General features: G+C 39.6%; 1 protein-coding gene across 8 annotated transcripts in view; it reads right to left on the minus strand.

Annotated features, from left to right (window-relative positions):
• Positions 1 to 20660, minus strand: part of Atg10 (autophagy related 10) — a 280774-nt gene that overhangs the window by 52355 nt on the left and 207759 nt on the right. For 5 of the 8 annotated variants that reach the window (XM_027401757.2, XM_027401758.2, XM_027401761.2 and 2 more), the window contains one exon: positions 8336 to 8407. The exons of 2 other annotated variants lie outside the window; for them this stretch is intronic. In XM_027401757.2, the coding sequence (XP_027257558.1) occupies positions 8336 to 8407 (72 nt within the window). Of the gene's footprint in view, positions 1 to 8335; positions 8408 to 14207; positions 14289 to 20660 lie in introns of those variants that run through there. One more of the 8 variants, XM_035440489.1, reaches the window with a different exon arrangement.

Consider the following 20660-nt stretch of genomic DNA (forward strand, 5'->3'; position numbering starts at 1 on the left):
TTGTGACCTCAGTCTTGATTATCAACCATAACTACTAATCTATATATTTTATAAGGAGTTATCTTACCGAGGACGCCGGCCTTGCATCCTCTCTTCCCTGGAATCATATGGCAGCTCCCTCTTTACTACATTTCCCAGAGTCTCCTTCTCTCCTAGTTCTGCCTATCTTGCTTCCCTATTGGCCATCAGTGTTTTATCAACCAATAAGACAAACATATACACAGAAGGACTTCCCCCATGAACAGAGTGCCCCTTTCTCATGTACAAAGTACACTCAAAATTTTGTTTTGCCAATATAGTAGATAAAAATGGCATATCAATACAGTTTTATTTTGTATTATTTCATAAACTAGCTTAAAATGTTTAGGATACTTGTTTATATCTATGAACTCTGTGCTCATAACCTTTGAAAGGGAGGCTTCTCAGGACAACAGACAAAATAATGAAAGACTCTATGTCAGTGAGATATGCTGTCACAATAAAGATTCATATCTGAATAGTGGTTAGCATTTTAGAGAAAATGATCAGGTTGGAAAGTTCCTTCTGCAACAGAAGCAATGACGGACAGAGAATTTCAGTTCCAGAACTGGTGCCATAAAGAGATGAGGTGGTTCTCTTCATATTCCATCCACTCTTACTCTGAGATATGAGTGAGGGGAGTGGGCCCTGGGTCAAGGAAGAAGATGCCAAGCATTTCCCATGGAATTAAAGAGGTGAGTTTAAGAAGAGTGAAACAAAATGACTAAACAGTTTTGTGTATCTTTGGGCTTTGTGATCATCAAATCGAAGGAAACCTCAACAGTGAGGTTTTATCCCTAGATTTGTAATTGTGAGAATATTGGAGAAATACAAACATATTAAGAAATTTGAGCTCTCTTTCTGTTGTTTTCTGAGGAGGCAAGTCACTGTCTCCCTCTCTCTATCTCTGTCTCTTTCTCTTTTTCTCTCTCTCTTCTCTCTTCCCTTCCCTTACTCCCTTACTTTCTCCCAATATACTTTCTACATTAGAACAAAGGAAATTTGGAAGAGAATGATAATTGATCTGGAGCATGGAATTGATGGTGAGTAGGGGAGGCATGAAATGTTGAGGAGCAGAAAACACTATGTTAAGAAGCAGGGAGGCTAACAGACTGAAGGATCCAGTGAAGCTGTGTGTGTGTGTGTGTGTGTGTGTGTGTGTGTGTGTGTGTGTGTGTGTGTGTGTGTCTCCTGGCATAAGACTAGACAGTATCCATATACTGCAGCACCCAAGGACACTCGGGGTAGAGACTAGATTAGCACGGACTTCTAAGGAGCTGGTGAATTTTACAAGGGTAAAGGAGTTAGTTTGAAATGGCAGTATGAGATAAAGAGGAAAGTGAAGAGTACAGGGGAAGCAGAATCCCCTTGAGAGAATCATGGTTCAACTGAAGGCAATGGCTGAACAAATGCCCAATAAGAAGAGAATGCAGAAGAAAACTTAGGGACAGACACCTCCTTCTGTTGCCATGCTATGGAGGACAGATTCTACAGAGCACAGTGAAAATTGTAACTTGGAGCAGAGAAGTGGAGAATGTGCTTAAGGGGGAGAGAGGACAGGAAATAAGATGTGTAAGAATACAAGAACATAAAGCTGGGCATGTGGAGTTAGTTATGCCATGAACAGAGAATGATCCGGACTCTGAAAAGTATATGTAAGAAATAAAAAATTATAATACAAGACAGGAAGAGATGAGGGTGTTTCATTGTATGACTGTACAGTGATCCACAGACTAGCAAATTCCTGCCAGATAATATTGCAAGTAGTTCCTTCTGGACATAAGAGTTTCAGTTCCACTGTGCACTATGGAAAGAAGTTGGTTCAGTGTTTTACAAGTGGGAGCTATTGTGCTGAAATTAAAACCCAGAAGTTTTCTTTATAATGATAAGCCTCCTTATCGCTACAGGAGAAACTTTAAGTTCTAATTAAACTTCTAAATTAACCTAAATGAAGCTCAGCTTCATTTAATAGACTCCTAGAATTTCAAATTATATAGGAACTTAGATATCACCTAGTTTGACTTAGCCCATCCAAAGCAAAGAAAGAAAAGGAAAAAAGGAAGGAAGGGATGGAGGGAGGAAGAGGACAGATGGATGGATGGATACACTAATCCTCCCTGACTCCAAACCTTCCCACTCCCTCATATTCTCTTTTTCTCTTGCCCTCACTAAAAGCAGACTATTCAATCATGTAGCAACTATGTGAAGAGGAGGTAGATGTTATAAATCCCTTGCTTCAGTCTCCTTCAAATGACCCAGCTCAGTAGAGCTTCATATCTAGCCAGGCTTCCTCTAAGAAAGATGAAAACAGTCAACATCAGAAGGCACCAGAGAGTTAGAAAACAAGGAGTTGTAGGTCTGAGAGTCAGGAGAAAGTTCAGAGAAGCCCCAGATGTGGATGGCTGCTCACTCTGCAAGTTCAGGTCTACCAAGGAGAAGGGCCCTGTAAGCACAGAGGGATTTAGAGTGTGGTTAGAAAGACTTACACTCTAAATGTTAGGGCACTGGAAACAAACAAGTACTCACAGGAACCAAAACCCAGCTTCAAAACAGATCAATCTTGGTTGGATTGATATGATCGGAATTCCTAGTGCCCTTAAATTAGTTGCACACCTAAAGGAGAAGAAAATGTCCTCTGGGTAGAAATAAGATGTCTATTATCTATGTAAAATGTTGTATTCTTGATATCTGGTGCTGAATTAAAAGTAAGGGTTACTTATTCACAAATGAAAAGATGTAATCAAACCCCAAAAGAAATAAAAGACAAGATAAATAACATCTATGATACATATATTATTAGAAGTTCAACTTCTAAAAATATGCCCAAGAAAGCTTGAGAGTTTTAGTAAAGTAACTGGATCTTCCTTCCTTCCTTCCTTCCTTCCTTCCTTCCTTCCTTCCTTCCTTCCTTCCTTCCCTTCCTTCCTTCTTCGTTTTTTTTTTTCTTTTGAGACATTTTGAATAGGTCAAGCTGTGTATTTTAATGAACTGGAACTCAAAGTGAACTCAAAGGCTCCTGGCTTAACCTCCTAAGTACTTGCATTACATGTGTGAGTGGCCATGCCTGACTAAAGTTTTTTTAATTACCAAAATAGAGAACGGTGGTATATACTTGTTATTCCTAGATTCAGGTGCCAAAGCAGATAAATAGTGAGCTTGAGTCCAGTCTGAGTTACTGCAAGAACTATCAACAACCAGGAGGACCTTAAGAGAGACATACATGGTTCCCTGGAGAAGGGGAAAGGGACAAGATCTCCTGAGCAAATTAGGAGCAAGGTAGGAGGGGGGAGGGAGCTAGGGAATGAGAAGGGGAGAAGAGGAGGGGTGAGAAGGACATGAGGGAGAAGAATAGAAGAAAACAAGAAAGGAGATACCATAATAGAGGGAGACATTTTAGGTTTACAGAGAAATCAGGCACTAGGGAAAGGTCTAGAGATCTATAAAGATGACTCCAACTAACAATCTAAGCAACAGAGGAGAAGCTACCTTAAATGTCCTCCCCTGATAATGAGATTGATGACTGACTTATATGCCATCCTATAGTCTTCATCCAGCAGCTTGTGGAAGTAGAAGCAGATACCCACAGCTAATCACTGAACTGAACTGGAATCCAGTTGCAGAGAAGAGCGAGTGATGGGCCAGGCTGGTGAAACCCACAGAAACAGCTGACCTGAACAAGGAAGAGCTCTTAATCCCCAGGCTGACAGCTGGGATACCAGTATGGGACTGATCCAGACCCCAGGAACATGGGTTTCAGTGAGGAGACCTCGGAAATCTACAGGACCTCCTGTAGGTAAGTTCAGTACTTATCCCTAGCATAGGTGTGGACTTTGGGGGCCCAATCCACATACTGGGATACTCCCTGAGCCAAGACACTCTGGGGCGGGCCTAGGCCCTATCCCAAAGGCTATGATAGACTCTAATGACACCCATTGGAAGGCCTCACCATCCAGGGAGAGCAAAAAGGGTATGTGATAGGTAGGGTTATAGTTGGGGATGTGGTAGGGGAGGAGGGAAAGGAGTGGGAACTGGGATTGACAAGTAAAACAATCTTGTTTCTAATTCAAATAAAAAAAGAAATAAAAAACAGCCAACCACTGATCAGGGGAGGTCTCTCCTTGCTGAACTATTGGCTAATTATGGGCTGGGGTGTGTGTAATTATTTTCACATGTGTAGCTACTGAGTAGTCCACCAGGCTCCAGTTGTTAGTCCCATGTTCATGATCACATAGGCATCTCAGTTAAATTCAGTGGGACACACACACACACACACAAAGACACAAATGTGGGAAAGTGACTTTTGGAGGGGTACAATAGGTGGGATGGAGATAACATGAAGGGAGAAATGGGAAAATGGAAGGGGGCTCAAAGTGCAGAGGGGGTGGTCAACATAGGAGGAACAGGAAGGCAGAGGGATAAATAACATCAAGGATGCTTGAAAATGCCATAAGGAATCATATTATTTTATATTTCCCTAAAATACACAATATATATGTGTATGTTCATAAGAATCTATATAGTTTTTTTTCTCTCTTTTTATTATTATTAATTCAAGTTAGGGAACAGGCTTGTTTCACATGTAATTCCCCTCTCCCTCTCCCTCTCCCTCCCCTTACCCCCATTCCTTCTCCCCCACCTCCAACCTACCCCCCACCCCATCCACCCACCACTCCCCAGGCAGGGTAGGGCCCCCATCCAGGGCTCCACCAAGTCCACCAAATCTTCCTGTGCTGGGCCTGGGTTCCTCCCCATGTGTTCAGAGACAGAGTGCATCCCTTCAAGTGGGATGGGCTCTCGAAGTCCCCCACATACACCAGGGCAAAAAGCCAGTCCACCTCCGGAGGCTCCCAGGAGTGCAGGGGCCTCCCTGATGGCATCCATGATCAGGGGGCTGGATCAGTCCCGTACTGGCCTCCCAAAGATAGTCTGGGGTCGATATGCTTTCCCTTTTTCAGGCCAACTGTTTATGTGGGTTTCTCCAACCTGGTACAGACCCCTTAGTTTTACCACTTGGGGTGACATATTTTCCCCAAGAGTAATAGATAATTTAACAAAAGCCCAGTACCAGGCATGAGAAAATTCCTTTCAAGTTGTTGGTCAAGGAAGTTGAAGAGATACCAAACCAATTCAGCAGGTTGCATTCTTATTTGCATATATATACATTAATAATAAAGAATAATATGTCTTGAATCTGAAAGACAGTAGGGACTATAGTGGGAAATTACCAAGCATTTTAAAAGAAAAGGGGAAATCATCAAGCCATAGGTTTATAGGAAGCCATGTGTCTTAAAGAGGAGATAGATATATAGACTGTATATAGTTATATATTATGACACATAGTCTATTATACTCCGGTTAGACTGGGGTGGCTGATTAACAACAGAAATCGCTGTTTATAGTTGAGGTGGGCAAGCAGTCTAGCACCAGCTCCAGAGGCCGTGGTGTCTGGGGGAGGCCAGCTTCTGGCAGAGAGCCAGAACCTCTTTACTGTGCACTCACCTGAGAGAAGAAAGTTGCTTCTGGGGCCCCTCTCGTAACGTAATAATCCCACCATCAGTGCCTTTCTTCAGAACTACATCACTAAATAAGCTGTTCTGCTTTCAATCCCATCACCCTGGAGAATTCATGGGCCAGTATATAAATTTGGGAGGGCACAAACACTCATTCTATGCTATCATGAAAGTGGAAACTATCAGAATCAAATCAAATCCTCAGAGCAGCCATGACCACTCCAGGCCCTAAGGGGAAGGTGACTTTCAAAGAAGCCCTAATTATATGGAGAGCTGGATAGTAGCTTTTCTCTCAAAGAAATCAGTTTTTTTTTTTATTAAATTTCTTCCCATGAAGCAAACTCCAAACCCAGATGGCTTCACTGATTAATTCTCCCAAACAGTTAAAGAAGGAATAACACCAGCAAAACATAAAGCTTCTCCAAAAAAGGAAAAGAAGCTCCCTTCCCAAATCATTTTACGAAGTTAACATATGCTTGATATCCAAAAGTGACAAAGCTATTATAAGAAAGGAAAATTACAGGCCTATTTCTTTATGAATATGGATGAAAATGTCCCAAGCAAAATATTAGCAAATGAAATCCAGCATTCATTCCTGTGGAAAGCTTGCATCTCTTGGCTATACTGGGTATGATAACCAAGTTTGGATTTCTTTTCCTGAGACTAATAACCTGCTTTAATGCCTGAAACATCAATTAAAAACTGAACGTCACTTGATTATCTTAAAATGACTATATGACACTTGACTAAAAAAGAGGAAACTTAAAAACACTAAGTCAATTCAGGAAAGGGACAGTCTTTCTCAACTGATATGAAGGGGCCTGAAGTACACAGTGAAGAACAGGCAGTCTCTCTAACAGATGGTTCTAGACAACCTGGATAACTACAAATGAGGGATGACTCTGGATCCCTCTCCCCTTGCACAAAATTCAACTCCAAATGAATCAGAGACCTGAATGTGAGACCTGAATTTCAGAAACTGTTAAAGAAAAAACTAGGGAAAACACATGAAGATTAGGCATGGGCCAACACTTTCTCAATATGACTCCAGCTGCTTAAAGAAGAATGCCAAGGATCTACAAATGGGGCTTCATGAAATCAAAAAGCTTCCATACAGCAAAAGGAAATTGTTAACTGAGTGAAGAAACAGCCTGCATAATGGGCAAAAATCTTTGCTAGCTACTTGTCTGATAAGATTAATACTTAACATACACACACTGAAAAAAACTAAAGAAGTCAAACACCCCAATCATTAAATAGGCCAATGAAATGAACAGCTCTCAAAAGGTAAAATGCAAATGGACAATAAATATGAAAAAAAGTTTGTCTGGGCTGGATGTTTTAATGTTAACCTCACACAAGATAGACTCATTTTGGAAAAGAGAACCTCAATTGAAAAATGACTCCACCAGGCCTATAGGCATGCCTGTAGTGCATTTCCTTGATTGATGATTAATCAGGGAGGGCCCAGTCCATTGTGGATAGTGCCACCCCTGGGCTGCTGGCCCTTGCTGCTATAAGAAAGCAGGATGAGCGAGCCATAAAGAGCAATCCAGTAAGCAACATTCCTCGAAGGCCTCTGCATCAGTTCCTGCCCAGGTTCCTTCCTTATTTGAATTCCTACCCTGACTTCCTTCAGTGATGTGGGACTATAAGCTGAAATAAACCTGTTTCTCTTCAAGTTGCTTTTAGTCATGATGTTTTATCACATCAACAGAAACCCTAACTATGACAACCTCACTAGCCATCAGAAAAATGCAAATCAAAACGACACTGAGATTCCATTTTATCTCACTGAGAATGTCTCACTGGGAAACAGTAACAACTGCTGGTGAGGAAATGGACGGAAGAGAAAACTTATACACCCTGGGAAGAAAATTAGTTCTTCAAAGGGCAAAAATCAGCCTACCATTTGGCCTGCCTGTACCTCTATAGGATATGTACCAGGGGACTCCAAGTCAACACAGAGATACTTGAGTATCAATGTATACTGAAACATATTTATTATAGTAAGTTATATAAGCACAGTAGATGGTAACAACAGGGGAATGGATAAAGAAAATGTATGCAATGGAAATTTTCGACTACAAAACAAAGTTACTTCACTTGCAGGAAAACAGCTGCAATTGGAGATGGTCATGTTAATTAAATTAATCCAGTTTCAGAAAGACAAATATCACATATATTTTGTCATTTGTGGTTCTTAGATTTTCTAAAGATTCATAAAATCATGTGTGTGTACAAGACATTCAAGTACCATTGAAGCTGCCTGGGGAAGAAAGGAGATTACTGCAATGGGGGAAGGGGAAAAGGGAGGCAAGGATGGTATGGGAGAGTATGCTCATTGAATGGCATCTACTTGTATGAAAATTTGTATAAAAATGTCCATGAAAAAATTAATGTGAACACTACACTTAAAATACTGAAAGTTTCCCCCCCAAAACTGAGAATGAGGCAAGGATGCCCAATATCACTTTCATCCAAACGTGTGTGCTCCCAAATAAAACAAGAAGCTAAGAGAATGCAATCAAATATATAGCAAAAGATACAGTAGTATGCAAAATACTATAAAATAATGTTAAGAGAAATAATTTAAAACATCACCAGAGGGGTATACTATATGCATACTGGGAAGATTCAATAATGTAAAATTGTCCATTTTGCTTAAATTGATCTCCAGATCTAATTTAATACCAGAGTATCAGCATGACTAAGGAAATTATTAGGCTTCTTATAAAATTTAAATAAAAATGAGAACAATCAAGAATATGTAAGAAAAAAGAATGAATTTAAGTATTTCTACTTACTATCAATTCTCTGAGTAAAGCTGGTACAGGAGCACAGCCAACTGAATGGAACAGACCCAAGCATGTACGCCACTAAGGGGAAAGGACAGTGTTAGGTGGTTGAGCTTCCTAATAAGCAGTATTTGCTGAGTGGGTATCTATAGGAAAAAAGGCAATGTGGCCAATGCTTCAAACCAAAACCAAAAGCCAGTTCCAGGTGGTTCATAGACAAAATCTGAGTGATCAAGCAGTAAAGCTTCTCGATAATAAATCCAGTCAACAGCACAATGGAGAGCCGCAATTGATAACAATTCTGTACTATACAGACTCCAGTTTCTTGGTCATACTAGCCATTTGAATGCTAAGCTTAAAAAGAGTGATATCACATAAAAATGGTGAGACTATGGAGCAGCCCCAACTCTGGCACTGCTGATAGGTGAGTATAGGACAGTTTGAGACAAAATTGGTATGCAAACTCTGTGCATATAGACATGCATTAAAATGTGTTTGCATTGAGCGATCATGTTAAAACCTGCAGCAAGGAGGGCCACATGTCCACTACTAGTAGCAAGGTAATGGAGAGAGAGTAATTGGTTGTCAGTGGGTATTATTTTAAAAGTGTTCTGGTTTTTGCTGGAAGTTAGTTACACTGGAAGAATCACTACAGGATAATTAACAATCTATATAGTTTGGGTCTGTGTACTTTTTGGAATGTATATCATACTTCCATTTGAAAACATCAGAAAAAAAGAACTTTATTTTTTTTTAAGTTGGTGGAAGGAGCTAGGGGTGTATAAGTAGCAAGTGTGGCTAATAATACATTGTATTTATGGTGTGGTGAGATGGATCAGTGGGTAAAGGCACCCACCACTAAGACTCAAACCTGAGCTCAATCGATGGAACTCATGTTGTAGAAAACAGAACTGCCTCCCACAAGTTGTTCCCTGACACCATGTGCTCACTGCCGTATCTGCAGTATTTCTGTCTCTGTCCATTTCGCTCAGACCTTCAGGCTCAAGTTCCACTCTCCCCTTAGGTGACTTTAAATGCATGTGGATGATTCATCCAACACCACAGCCTCTCTCTAACTCCCACTGTAGCTTGGCACTCCAGCAGCCATATTCTGTTGTTCATCTGATGGGGACTGTCCTTCTGTATACGTTTATCTTATTGGTTGTTGAATAAAGTACTGTTTGGCCAATGAGGCAGCAAGTTAGGCAGGACTAGGAGTCGAGGAGGATTCTGGGAAATATAGTAAAAAGAAGTCTTGTGATACAGGCAGGAAGAGACATAGCAGGCAGACTCATATATAAGCAGGGACAAACAGGAAGTGATCCCTTTTCTCTTGCTCTTGATCCTGGTCTCTGCTCTGGAGTTGCCATGTGATCTGCCGGCAAGAGAGGGTGCCAGCAGAAGGCGTCCTTGATAAGATAAGTCTTATAAAATATATAGATTTATGATAATTAAGACTGAGCTAGCATATAAGAAATCCTAGTCGATTGGCCAAGCAGCATTTGTACCTAATATAAGTCTCTGTGTGTTACTTGGGACCTTAATGTGGGCGGAACTTGGGTGGCCTGGCAGAAAGCACCCATGTGGCAGCAGGGCTCGGGCAGCTTGGCAGAAAGACTTATTGTTACACTCATCAGCATCTCAGATTTTCCCATCTTTTGAAACCTCTTCTGAACTGTCAACATTTCCTCGACCTCTTGGTTATATTTTCTGTGCGGCCACTTCCTCTCTTCCCTTTAAATTTGAGTTGCTGACTTTGTCCCTTCAGCCACTCTCCTTCCAATACTCTTGTCCCCCTTGTTCCAGTTCTGGATGAGGGCCTGCTTTGCCCTTGAGTCCAGGGTGCTAAGCACCACATCCCATAATCACATAGCCTGCGATATGTTCCAGGAGTCCTCCACATCCTGTGCATATCCTGTTAATTTCTCCAGTCCCTTTTCTATCTGTTCTAGGAAGTCAATCAACATTTGTCCCCAAACCCAAAAGCCTTCCCTGTCTGTAGATGCAGATGAGTTTCCTCCCACTTTACAGAGGAAAAAGTCAAACCATGCAGTAGCCTTTCTTACCCACTAAACACATCTGACCGTAACACATATTTTGTTTTTGGTACCAAGGAAGAGCCACCTTTTCTGTCTCTACTATACCACCTTTTCTAGGGCATTGCTCTTTCAACTCTACCCCTCCTTTATCCTCACTCTCTACTGGCTTTTTCCTGACAGTTTTCCTTTCCAGTTGTTTCTATTGGAAAAACCAATCAACAATGATGAAGAAGACACCTTTCTTTACTCTCCACGGCCCTAAGAATCACCCCATTTCCCTGTCAGAATTTATAGAATCCCTTGTTCTGTGTTTGCTTCCTCACCTCCCACACCAATCAACAAGCCATGAAAATGTGCTTATTCACTGCAAGAACACAAATGACTTTGGTGTTGGTAACTGGATGGGCACAGTTTAGTTTTGTTCTTACTTGAATCCTCTGAAGATGAAGCCCACCCATCCCTGAGGTCCTCAACACCAGAATTTTCTGACATTCTCCCCACACTGCTTAAACTAGCTTTCCTTAGCACCTTTCAGAGGCAAATACTCTTCTACATGATGCTGACATGTGCTTTAGAGCTGCCTTTTAGGCTGTCTTCACTTTCCATTTTACATATGCCTGAGTGACATCATCTACTCCTGTGGCTTTATTACAATTTATTGCTGATACGTAAAATGCCACATTTCTACTCCTGGACTGTCTCACGGGGTTTCAACGTATGGCTCTTATCCAAGGTATCTTGCATGTTCTCTAAGCTTAGCATCTGCATCCAAGCTCTTGGCTGTAAATAACATTATACATCAACCAGTTTCCCCAGCACTGTCAGCTCCACTTCAATGCCATACAGTAAGTACCACTATGATTTGTCTCCACAAGCCTCTACTCCATCTGCATCATTTTCATGTTTTGTTTGGGTTACTTGTCTCCCTGTTCCAATTCTCCTTCATCCAATCTTGTCCATATCATAGCCTGACTAAGCTGAAGTTATTTGTTTAAACAATTGTTTTTCAATTAATTTAGTACTCAAAAGAACCCTAACCCTGTCTGTGTTGCTAACCTAGCAATTACTATAGTACCTGCTACTTAGTAAGGCTATAATGAAGTATTTATCAAAGGGATGGACAAATTGACATCCTTATCCTTATTTCATTTGGAAACAATATGGAAATAGTCCTAAGGACATCATGCAGGTATCAAGATGTTTATGCTTAATTTGGCACCCCAGAGTTTAGTATAGCTTTGGTCCACATGTACTGGGCCTATAAGAAGGAAAACACAAACCTAAGATAGGAAGGCACTCCATACTCCCCAGTGTGACACCAGGGAAGCATCCAAGGGAGGAAGCAGTGGGACTTCTCATACTCTGCCAGTTTACAGTTGTCACATCACTTGACCAGGGTACCCACTCTTTTCTCACAGCTTGTTTTGTCTTCCATCACACTAGATTATTTCCTGTTCTGTCTGTCACTGCAATTTCGGCTCTCTAAGAGCAGTTCTATTCTGTTGTTGAACCTCCAACGGTTGTTCAATGAACATTATCAAATTAAACTGTACCCAGGGTTTTTAAATGTTTATCTTGTGCAACATTTAAGAGAACACATTAATTAGATCATTTCATCTCTACTTTAGATATTAAAAAAGAGGCCATGAAAGTTTTATCATTTCCTTAACATGTAGCTGAAGTTATAGAAGGAAACCAGAGAGTATAATATCAAAAACACACAAGTAAAATGTAAGAAAATTTGAAATGTATCAATATCACAATAAAACAAACAGATTAAACACTCTGGTTTAGAGACAAAAACCAGAGACTGAAATTAGTACAGCAACATGAACATCTATAGAGGCAGGTGCATTTGTGCACACACATGTGTGTGAGAGATAAGCAAGTGAGATGATGTAAGCCTGCTATAGTCTACCTCTCCTGTTATTTAAAACAAAAGAAGAAAAAACCCCATATGATCATCTCATTAGATGCAAAAACGCCTTGACAAAATCTAACACTGCTTCATGATGAAACTCCTGGAGACATTAGAGATACAAGGGACATACCTAAACATAATAAAGGCAGTCTACAGGAAACCGATAGCCAACATCAAATGGAGAGATACTCAAAGCAATTCCACTAACATCAAAACAAGACAAGGCTGTCCATTCTCTCTATACCTATTCAATATAGCATTTGAAGTCTTAGCTAGAGCAATATGACAAGTGGAGGAGAACAACGAAATATATATGGGAAGGGAAAAAGTCAAAGTATTGTTATTTGCAGATAATAGGATAGTATACACAAGTGACCCTAACAATTCCACTGTGAAACTCTATAGCTGATAGACACTTTTGATCAAGTGGCTGGATACAAGATTAACTAAAAAAAAATAGTAGCCCTTCTATATAGAAATAAAAAACGGATTGAAAAAGATATCAAGGAAACCTTTTATAATAGCATCAAATAATATAATATAAAATATCTTGGGGTAACTCTAGCCAGGCAAGTGAAAGACCTGTATGATAAAACCTTCAACTCTTTGAAGAAAGAAATTGAAGAAGCTATCAGAAGATAGAAGGATCTACCATGCTCATGGATTGGTAGGATTAATATAGTAAAAATGGCTATCCTAGCAAAAGCAATCTACAGAGTCAATGAAATTCACATTGTACTACTGAGACGTAGTAATAAAAGCAGCATGGTATTGGCATAAAAAAGACTTGTTGATCAATGGAGTCAAACTGAAGACCCAGACACAAATCCAGTCACCTATGGACACCTAATTTTTGATACAGAAGCCAGAAATACACAATAGAAATAAGGCAGTATATTTAACAAATGCTATTGGTCTAACTGGATGCCTCAGTGTAGAACAATGCAAATAGATCCAAGTTTATCATCTTGTACAAAACTCAGTGTACAAAAATAAGTGTATCAAAGGCCTCAATATAAAACCAGATACACTGAACCTGATAGAAAAGAAAGGGGGACTAGTCTTGAATGCATTAGTACAGGAGACAACTTCCTGAACTGAACAAACATAGTACAGACATTAAGATCTATAATTAATAAATGGGACCTCATGAAATTGAAACATTTCTGTAAGGCAAAGGACACTGTCAAAAGGACAAAACAGCAGCCTATAGAATGGGAAAAGATTTTTTATCAACTCCACAATCATTAGAGGACCAATATCCAAAATACATAAAGAACTCAAGAAACTAGATAGCAAAAACCCAAATAATCCATTTTTAAAAGGTATCTAAAGCTGAGCAGTGGTGGCACATGCCTTTAATCCCAGTACTTGGGATGGCCAGAGCTATAAGAGAAACCTTGTTGCGGTAGTGTATGTGTGTGTGTGTGTGTGGAGAATATAAACAGAGAATTCTCAATAGAGGACTCTCAAATGGCTCTGAAACACTAAAAAAAATGTTCAACATCTTTAGCCATCATAGAAATGCAAATGAAAACCACTTTGAGATTCCATCTTAGAGCTGGTAGAATAGATAAGGTCAAAATCACAAGTGACAGTTCATGATGGCAAGGATGTGGAGCAAGGTGAACACTCCTCCACTGCTGGTGGGAGTACAAACTTATATAGCCACTATAGAAATCAATATGGCAGCTCCTCAGAAAAATGAGAATCTACCTACCTCAAGACCCAGACTATTTTTTGCCATATACCCAAATGATGCTCCATCCTATCACAAGGACACTTGCTCTACCGTTTCTTAACCATTTTTATTATAGCTTTATTTATAATAGCCAGAAACTGGAAACAACCTAGATGTCCCTCAACAGAAGTATGGATAAACAAAAAGTGGTACCTTTATACAATGGAGTATTACTTGGCTTTTAAAAAAATGGCATCATGAAATCTGCAGGCAAATGGATGGAACTAGAAAACAAATCATCCTGAATGAGGTAACCCAGACCTAGAAAGACAAATATGATATGTATTCACTTATAAGTGGATATTAGCCATTAAATAAATGATAACCAAGCTACAATCCTCAGACCCAGAGAGGCTAGATAAAGAGAAGGGGTCTGGGGAGGGACACATGAATCTCTCCAGGAAGAGGAAATAGAATACATTTTATGGGTGGACTGGGGGTGAGTGGGAATGGGAGCAAGAGTGTTCAGGTGGAGTGAGGAGATGGGATAGAGGGAAAGAGTACAGAACAGATAGAATTGGGGCATTTGGGGGTTTGGGTGGAAACCTAGTGCAGTGGAAACTTCCTGGAATCTATGAAAGTGATCATAATGAGGATTCCTAGTAATAGGGGATATAGTGTCTTAACTGGCTATTTCTTGTAGCTAGGCAAGGCTTCCAGAGGCAAGGCTTGGTTGCATTCAATTGAGTTGTTGGCCAAGGGGTCCCATGGAAATCCACAAGCAATCCAGGCTGATGCTAAGACAAATATTGCTCCTTGCAAACTGACAGTGGTGTCCTATAGCTGAGGACAGTATCCACACAACTCATTGAACACAGAGAAGTATAGCTGGTGTGTACATGGAATCTTCATCCCTATGTTCTAGTCTCTTTGGTACAGGAAGGTATTCTTTAGGGTACTGAAAGAGACATGTGGATACCAACAGAGCCACAAAAACTTTGAGCTGCCTGCAAAATATGCTAGGGAAATGATGGCATAGAAATCATGGGAATGACAAACCAATGTCTGATTTGACTTAAGGCCCACTTCTTACAGAAGGATCCCATATAGAACACTGTTAGGTTACAAAGAATCAGAGACTAGACAGTCCAAAGGCCTAGGGTGAGACCAAACATGACTGGTCTAAAGAAAGAAAAATCAGTAAAATGATTCCTAAAGAAAAAAAAAACAAACAAAACAGGTAGCTAAAGGAGGCCTCTGAACATTAATCGCAGTAACAGATTGGGGCAAATAGCTGAAATCCAGGGAAGGCAGGAACTTCCAAGCTGATGCCTGTCTCTGTGGCAGTGCATTCTCTTGCTCTATTACCTTGGGCTTTGACCCAGTGCCAGACAATGGAACAATACAAGGAGCACAGACAACAAAAACAATGGCAAACCCTACTTCTAACCATTACATTGGGAAGGGGTCTCTGAATTGAAGCAGGTGGAAAAGAGATGTAAATTGCCTAGGACCCATTTGTCTCCTTGATGTATTTACTTTTATATGCACCCAGTAGTAGGGTGTCTAGATCATGTCACAGTTCTATTTTTAACTTTTTAAAAACCCATCATGCATTTTCCATAATGATTTACAAATTAAAAGCCCCTGACAGTATATAAGTTTTCTTTTTCTCCACATCCTCACCAGAAATTATAATCTTTGCTCTACTTTTTCCCTTTTTAACTTTAGTTGATTTATTTAATGTCCACTGAATCTGTTTAATGCAGCCTGGATAGCCATTCTTACCAAAGGTCACAGCATTGGTGGAAAAAGAAAAGCATTGACCGTACCCACACTGGAGTCTAAAATCACTGCTCCCATAGAAGCCAAGAGTAGAGCAGTGGTCATTAGAGGGGATGGACAGATGAAAGGAAGTTTACCAATGGGTATTAATACAGTGAGATAGGTATGAGTACTTCTGGTGTCTATTATACAGAAAGATGACTACAGGGAATGATAATACATTGTACATCTGAAAAAGCTAAAAGAAAGATTGACTTTTCACCACAAAGTTATGATAAATGTAATTGAGTAAATAAAATGTTTAACCTGAATTAGATATTACCTAATATGTACATGCATCAGACTGTTACACTGCACTCTGCTATTATCTTCACTTTATAGTTTATATGTTAAACTAAATTTAAATTAAATAGCCTTATCGGGATTGCCATTCAATGTTAAGGAGCTGATTCTACAATTTACACAGAATGATAAAAGAACTAGCCAAGGAATAGCAGATACTGTCTGAAAAGGAGACACAAAGCTGGACAATATTAGCCTGATAGTGAAATTTAACACACAGCCAAATGATGGAGACAGTCAGTCAGTTTAGTCTTGGTTAAAGGCTTAATAGGATGTATCAATTTATCAGAAAAGAGAATCTCAAAATAGGCCTAAATATAATCAATTGAGTGCTACCAAAGGTTTGAAGGCAACTCGGAAAAGAAAGCATAGTCTTTGCAATGAATGATGCTGGGCCACAGAACATTCACATGCAAAAACAGAGTGAAATAAGTTAATATGCTTTCCATAATTTTAACTCCCACATAAACTAATTTTTGGCTTACAGAAAGCACTGTTTAGAGAATAAAAATAAGTCACATACTGGAAGAAAGTATACAGACTATCATATATGTGAAAAAGACTTTTATAGATAATTATAAAGACATTTTAGACCCAGTAAAAAGAATATTAAAAGACCCAGAACAGAAGAGGAAAACATATTTGGAAAACTGCTTTACCAATGAAAATAAAGACAGCTGAACATCATATAAAAAGGCATTTCCTCTCATTGGTCATTAAAATAAAAGCACACAGTCTTAACTGCTACACACCTACTGGTATGGAGAAGGTTAGTAATTGAGTTCACAGTACAAGGCTAGCTGAGGGCAGAGTGTAGTGGAACACTCACAAACTAGTGGTGAACAGAAGAGTTCAGATATTTGGGAAATATTAATATTTCTCATAAACACCCTCCCACTCCTATGTTTTTACACAAGAAAAACGAAAGCTAACATAAGCAAAAATGCTGTCATACAATGTTCATGCTTGTTCCCTTCTTTGTTAGTTTTTGTTTGAGATAGGGTCTCACTGTGTAGCCTCAGTGAGCCTGTGGAACTCATTATGTAGACCAGGCTGGCCTTGAGCTCACAGGGACTCAGCTGCCTCTAACTCCCAAGTGCTGGGATTAAAGGTATGCACCACCACACCAGGTATCAGCGTAGGCTGAAACTTCAAATCTTCATGTTTCAATTTCCCTTCCAGGTACTATGATTATGGGCATATGTCACCATCTGGTTTAATCATTTTATTATTAATCAACGAAGTCTGGGGTTGGCTCTAAGGTCCAATAGCTAACTATTGGGTAAACAAAATATTGTTCTACTTTATAAAATGGTATACAACAAATTATGAACCACTGATGAACACAGCAGCACAGAGAATTTCAAATGCAGTGTGCTCACTGGAAAGACAGACTCGAAAACCTGCATGCTATATAAATTCACAGATGAAATTCTGGAAAAGGAAAAACAAAAAGATAAAGAACAGAAGTTGAGCTGGAAAAAAGGTTAGTGAAAATCAACTGTACTGTTGGGCAGAGGAGTGACACAATTCTGTACCTTGGTTTTCCTGAGGTACAAAGTTTTATGCTTTTTTTTTTGAAAATGTAGAGAAATATATACCATAAGGTAAAAATTACTATGTAAAAATTTAAAATAATGCTGTATTTAACAGAGACAGTTTAGTAGTTTAAAAGACAGTTTATCAGACAAATATAATTGAAAGCAAGACGGTCTAATTATATTAATACCAGGTTAAACAATTTTAGACAATTTATCCCAAGACATAGGTTCACAGGCAGAGACTAGTACTTCACCCCACCTCTTAATTGATACAATATATGTGTCTTTCCATATATTTAGACACTCACATCCTAGTTAGCAAGACTTGGACTTTTTTTGAGAGAAAAAACAGAAATCTCTTACAAACACAAATTTTATCATGAAATGAACCAAGAATTAGTAAAGATTAATCTAACTTAACACTGGAAACTGTTTTGTGTAACTTAAATATTTTTGCCTTTGTTCCTTTATTTTCTTTAACAATATGAAAAGTCACCCCCCCAGGATAGTAAAAAAAAAATCTGAAAATAAAAGAACTGCTGGAAGTCTCACCATTCCAGGTTTCAAGATGTTCTACAGAGCTATAGTAATAAAAACTGTGTGGTATTGCTCAAAAAACAGATATGCTCATAAATGGAATTGAACTGGAGCCCCAGATATAATTCTACACACCTACAGACACCTGTTGAGGAGAGGATCTCCTGAGAAAGGGGAAATAGAATATATTGTTATTGAGAGTCAATAGCAAACTAGGATAGGAGGGTTAAATAGGGAAGTTAGAGAAGGGTAAAACAGGGACACAGAGATGGATAACTATTGACACTAAAGGCCATTGGAAACATACCACTATAGAAGCTTCCTAAAATAAATATGAAATACAAAAATATGAAAAGAGTCACCAAATAATTGGAGACTCAGTGCTATAACTAGACATCTTATGGCAACAAATAAAACCTTCAGTGCCAAGAATGGGTTACATCCTGTTGAGTCACTAGCCAGAGAGACCCCATGGAAACTTCCATACATGGTTGATCTCCATAACCTGACAGTAAGGCCTTGCTGATAAATACAACACTTTTTTATGTCATCAAATATGGGGAAGTCCTGTTGGTACCTAAATGGAACCTTTGCCCTTACTAACTAGAGTCCATGGTACAGGAAGATACTCTTCCCACTATCAGAGGAGAAAGGTAATCATCAATATCACCCAGACAGAAATCCTGTGACAAATAACAGAAACCCTCCTGTGCCACAGTGGCACAAATGTTATCGGAGTAACTGATCACTTTTTGGTGGGACTTAAGACCCACTCCATGAGATGGAACCCATATATGACAAGGGACTTGGGGAAAACCTAATACTATTATTCTGCTAAATGAAGAAATCAATAAAGTATCTTCATAATGACATACTGCTATGCCCATAGGTCAGTGCATCAAAGGAGTTTCTTCTTGCAGTACATGGGAATTAATTTAGAGACCCTCAACAGGACAATGGGAAGAGTGAGAGACATTGTGACACTCAGCTCTAAACACTGTGTCTTCATCAAACTCCTCTCCCTAAAGGTTAGGGATCTATGCAGAATAGGACATGGAAAGATTGTAAGAGCCAGGGGTGATAGATGGCTTCAAGATAACAGTGTCTTCCAGACACAAGAGGACTGATTGACAGATGAACTCACATAGGCTCTGACAGCATAAGACCTGCACAGTTCAAGTGAGACTTGGTCCCAATGCTGAGAGAGGGTCCACTCCTAACCAATTGATACCTTCTGGGAAAGGGAGAAAAAAATCTGTTTTCTCCAATGGAGTGTCACTAGACATATCACTCACTTGCCAGGGTGGGCCTCATGTCCTGTCCAGGTATAGCTGGCCAACACAAATGATCTCATAAGCAACTCTCTGAGTAGAAACTCAGCTGTTGGGACTATCCTCTTGTGGAGGTTCCACATTAGCTGTATGAACAAATCTATATGTGAAAACCCTGAAATACTGTGCTAGGATGTGAGGAATAGGGTTGAGGAATAGGCCACCACAAATTTTGATTAATAAAGACCATTTGGATAAGGCTATGGTGGAGAAGGGGGTAAGTCCTGGTAGAACATGAGTATATTGACTAGAGGAAGCTACTCAGACATGCATTCAATTTAACTGCTTTCATCAGCAAGTGGTCTAAAAAGTAGGCACAATATATGCGGCCCCATACTAGATGCACTTAGGGTTTGTTACAATACATCTATATCTCAATGGGAGGCTACAGGGTTAGCCACAGACTTAATAGCAACTGCTAAAATGATGGCTGAAGGAGAAGCTTGATGGGGACAGATTCTCACTGAGGTCTAGAGAGACTCCTTCCACCTGTTGAAGCTTTAGGACACGCCTCCTGTGATTTGACAGCCCCATCCCATAATAAGCTAGACAACTGGAAAATTGTTTAAAATTGCAGATCTTTCTTGCCAGGTGGTGGGGCGCACATCTTTAATCCCAGAACTTGGGAAGCAGAAGCAGGCAGATCTCTGAGTTGGAAGCCAGCCTGGTCTACAGAGTGAGTTTCAGGACAGCCAGAACTGAAGAAATTTTTATGTAAACAGGTGCAGATTTTTGTTTGTTTGTATTTTTTAGTTAGTTTTTGGATGAGATTGTAAAGCCCTTTAAATTCACTCAGTAAGTATAGTAAGCACTCACATGGTAGCCTCTACTTCATACACTGTTAGCAGTCTTGTGAATATTCTGTTGAAGGAAACAGTCTTGTGAATATTCTGTTGAAGAAAACTTAAAGTTCAACAACTCCATTAGCCACTGCAGTGTTATATGTATACGATATATAAATTGCTATGTGTAGTACATTTCATACTCATGGTTTTGACCATGGGCCAGGCATGAGGCTGAGCATATGACAGGCATTGTGACACAAATATATGAGAGGAGTTTGGGGGGGTAGTTCTTATAGTCTTTGCATGGAATCCTTTCCTATTCTGCAGATGAGGCAGTAAAAGATGAAATAATGTGTCCTTAGTACGTGGATG

The sequence above is a fragment of the Cricetulus griseus genome, chromosome 2, assembly GCF_003668045.3.
Source record: "Cricetulus griseus strain 17A/GY chromosome 2, alternate assembly CriGri-PICRH-1.0, whole genome shotgun sequence".
Lineage (NCBI taxonomy): Eukaryota > Metazoa > Chordata > Mammalia > Rodentia > Cricetidae > Cricetulus > Cricetulus griseus.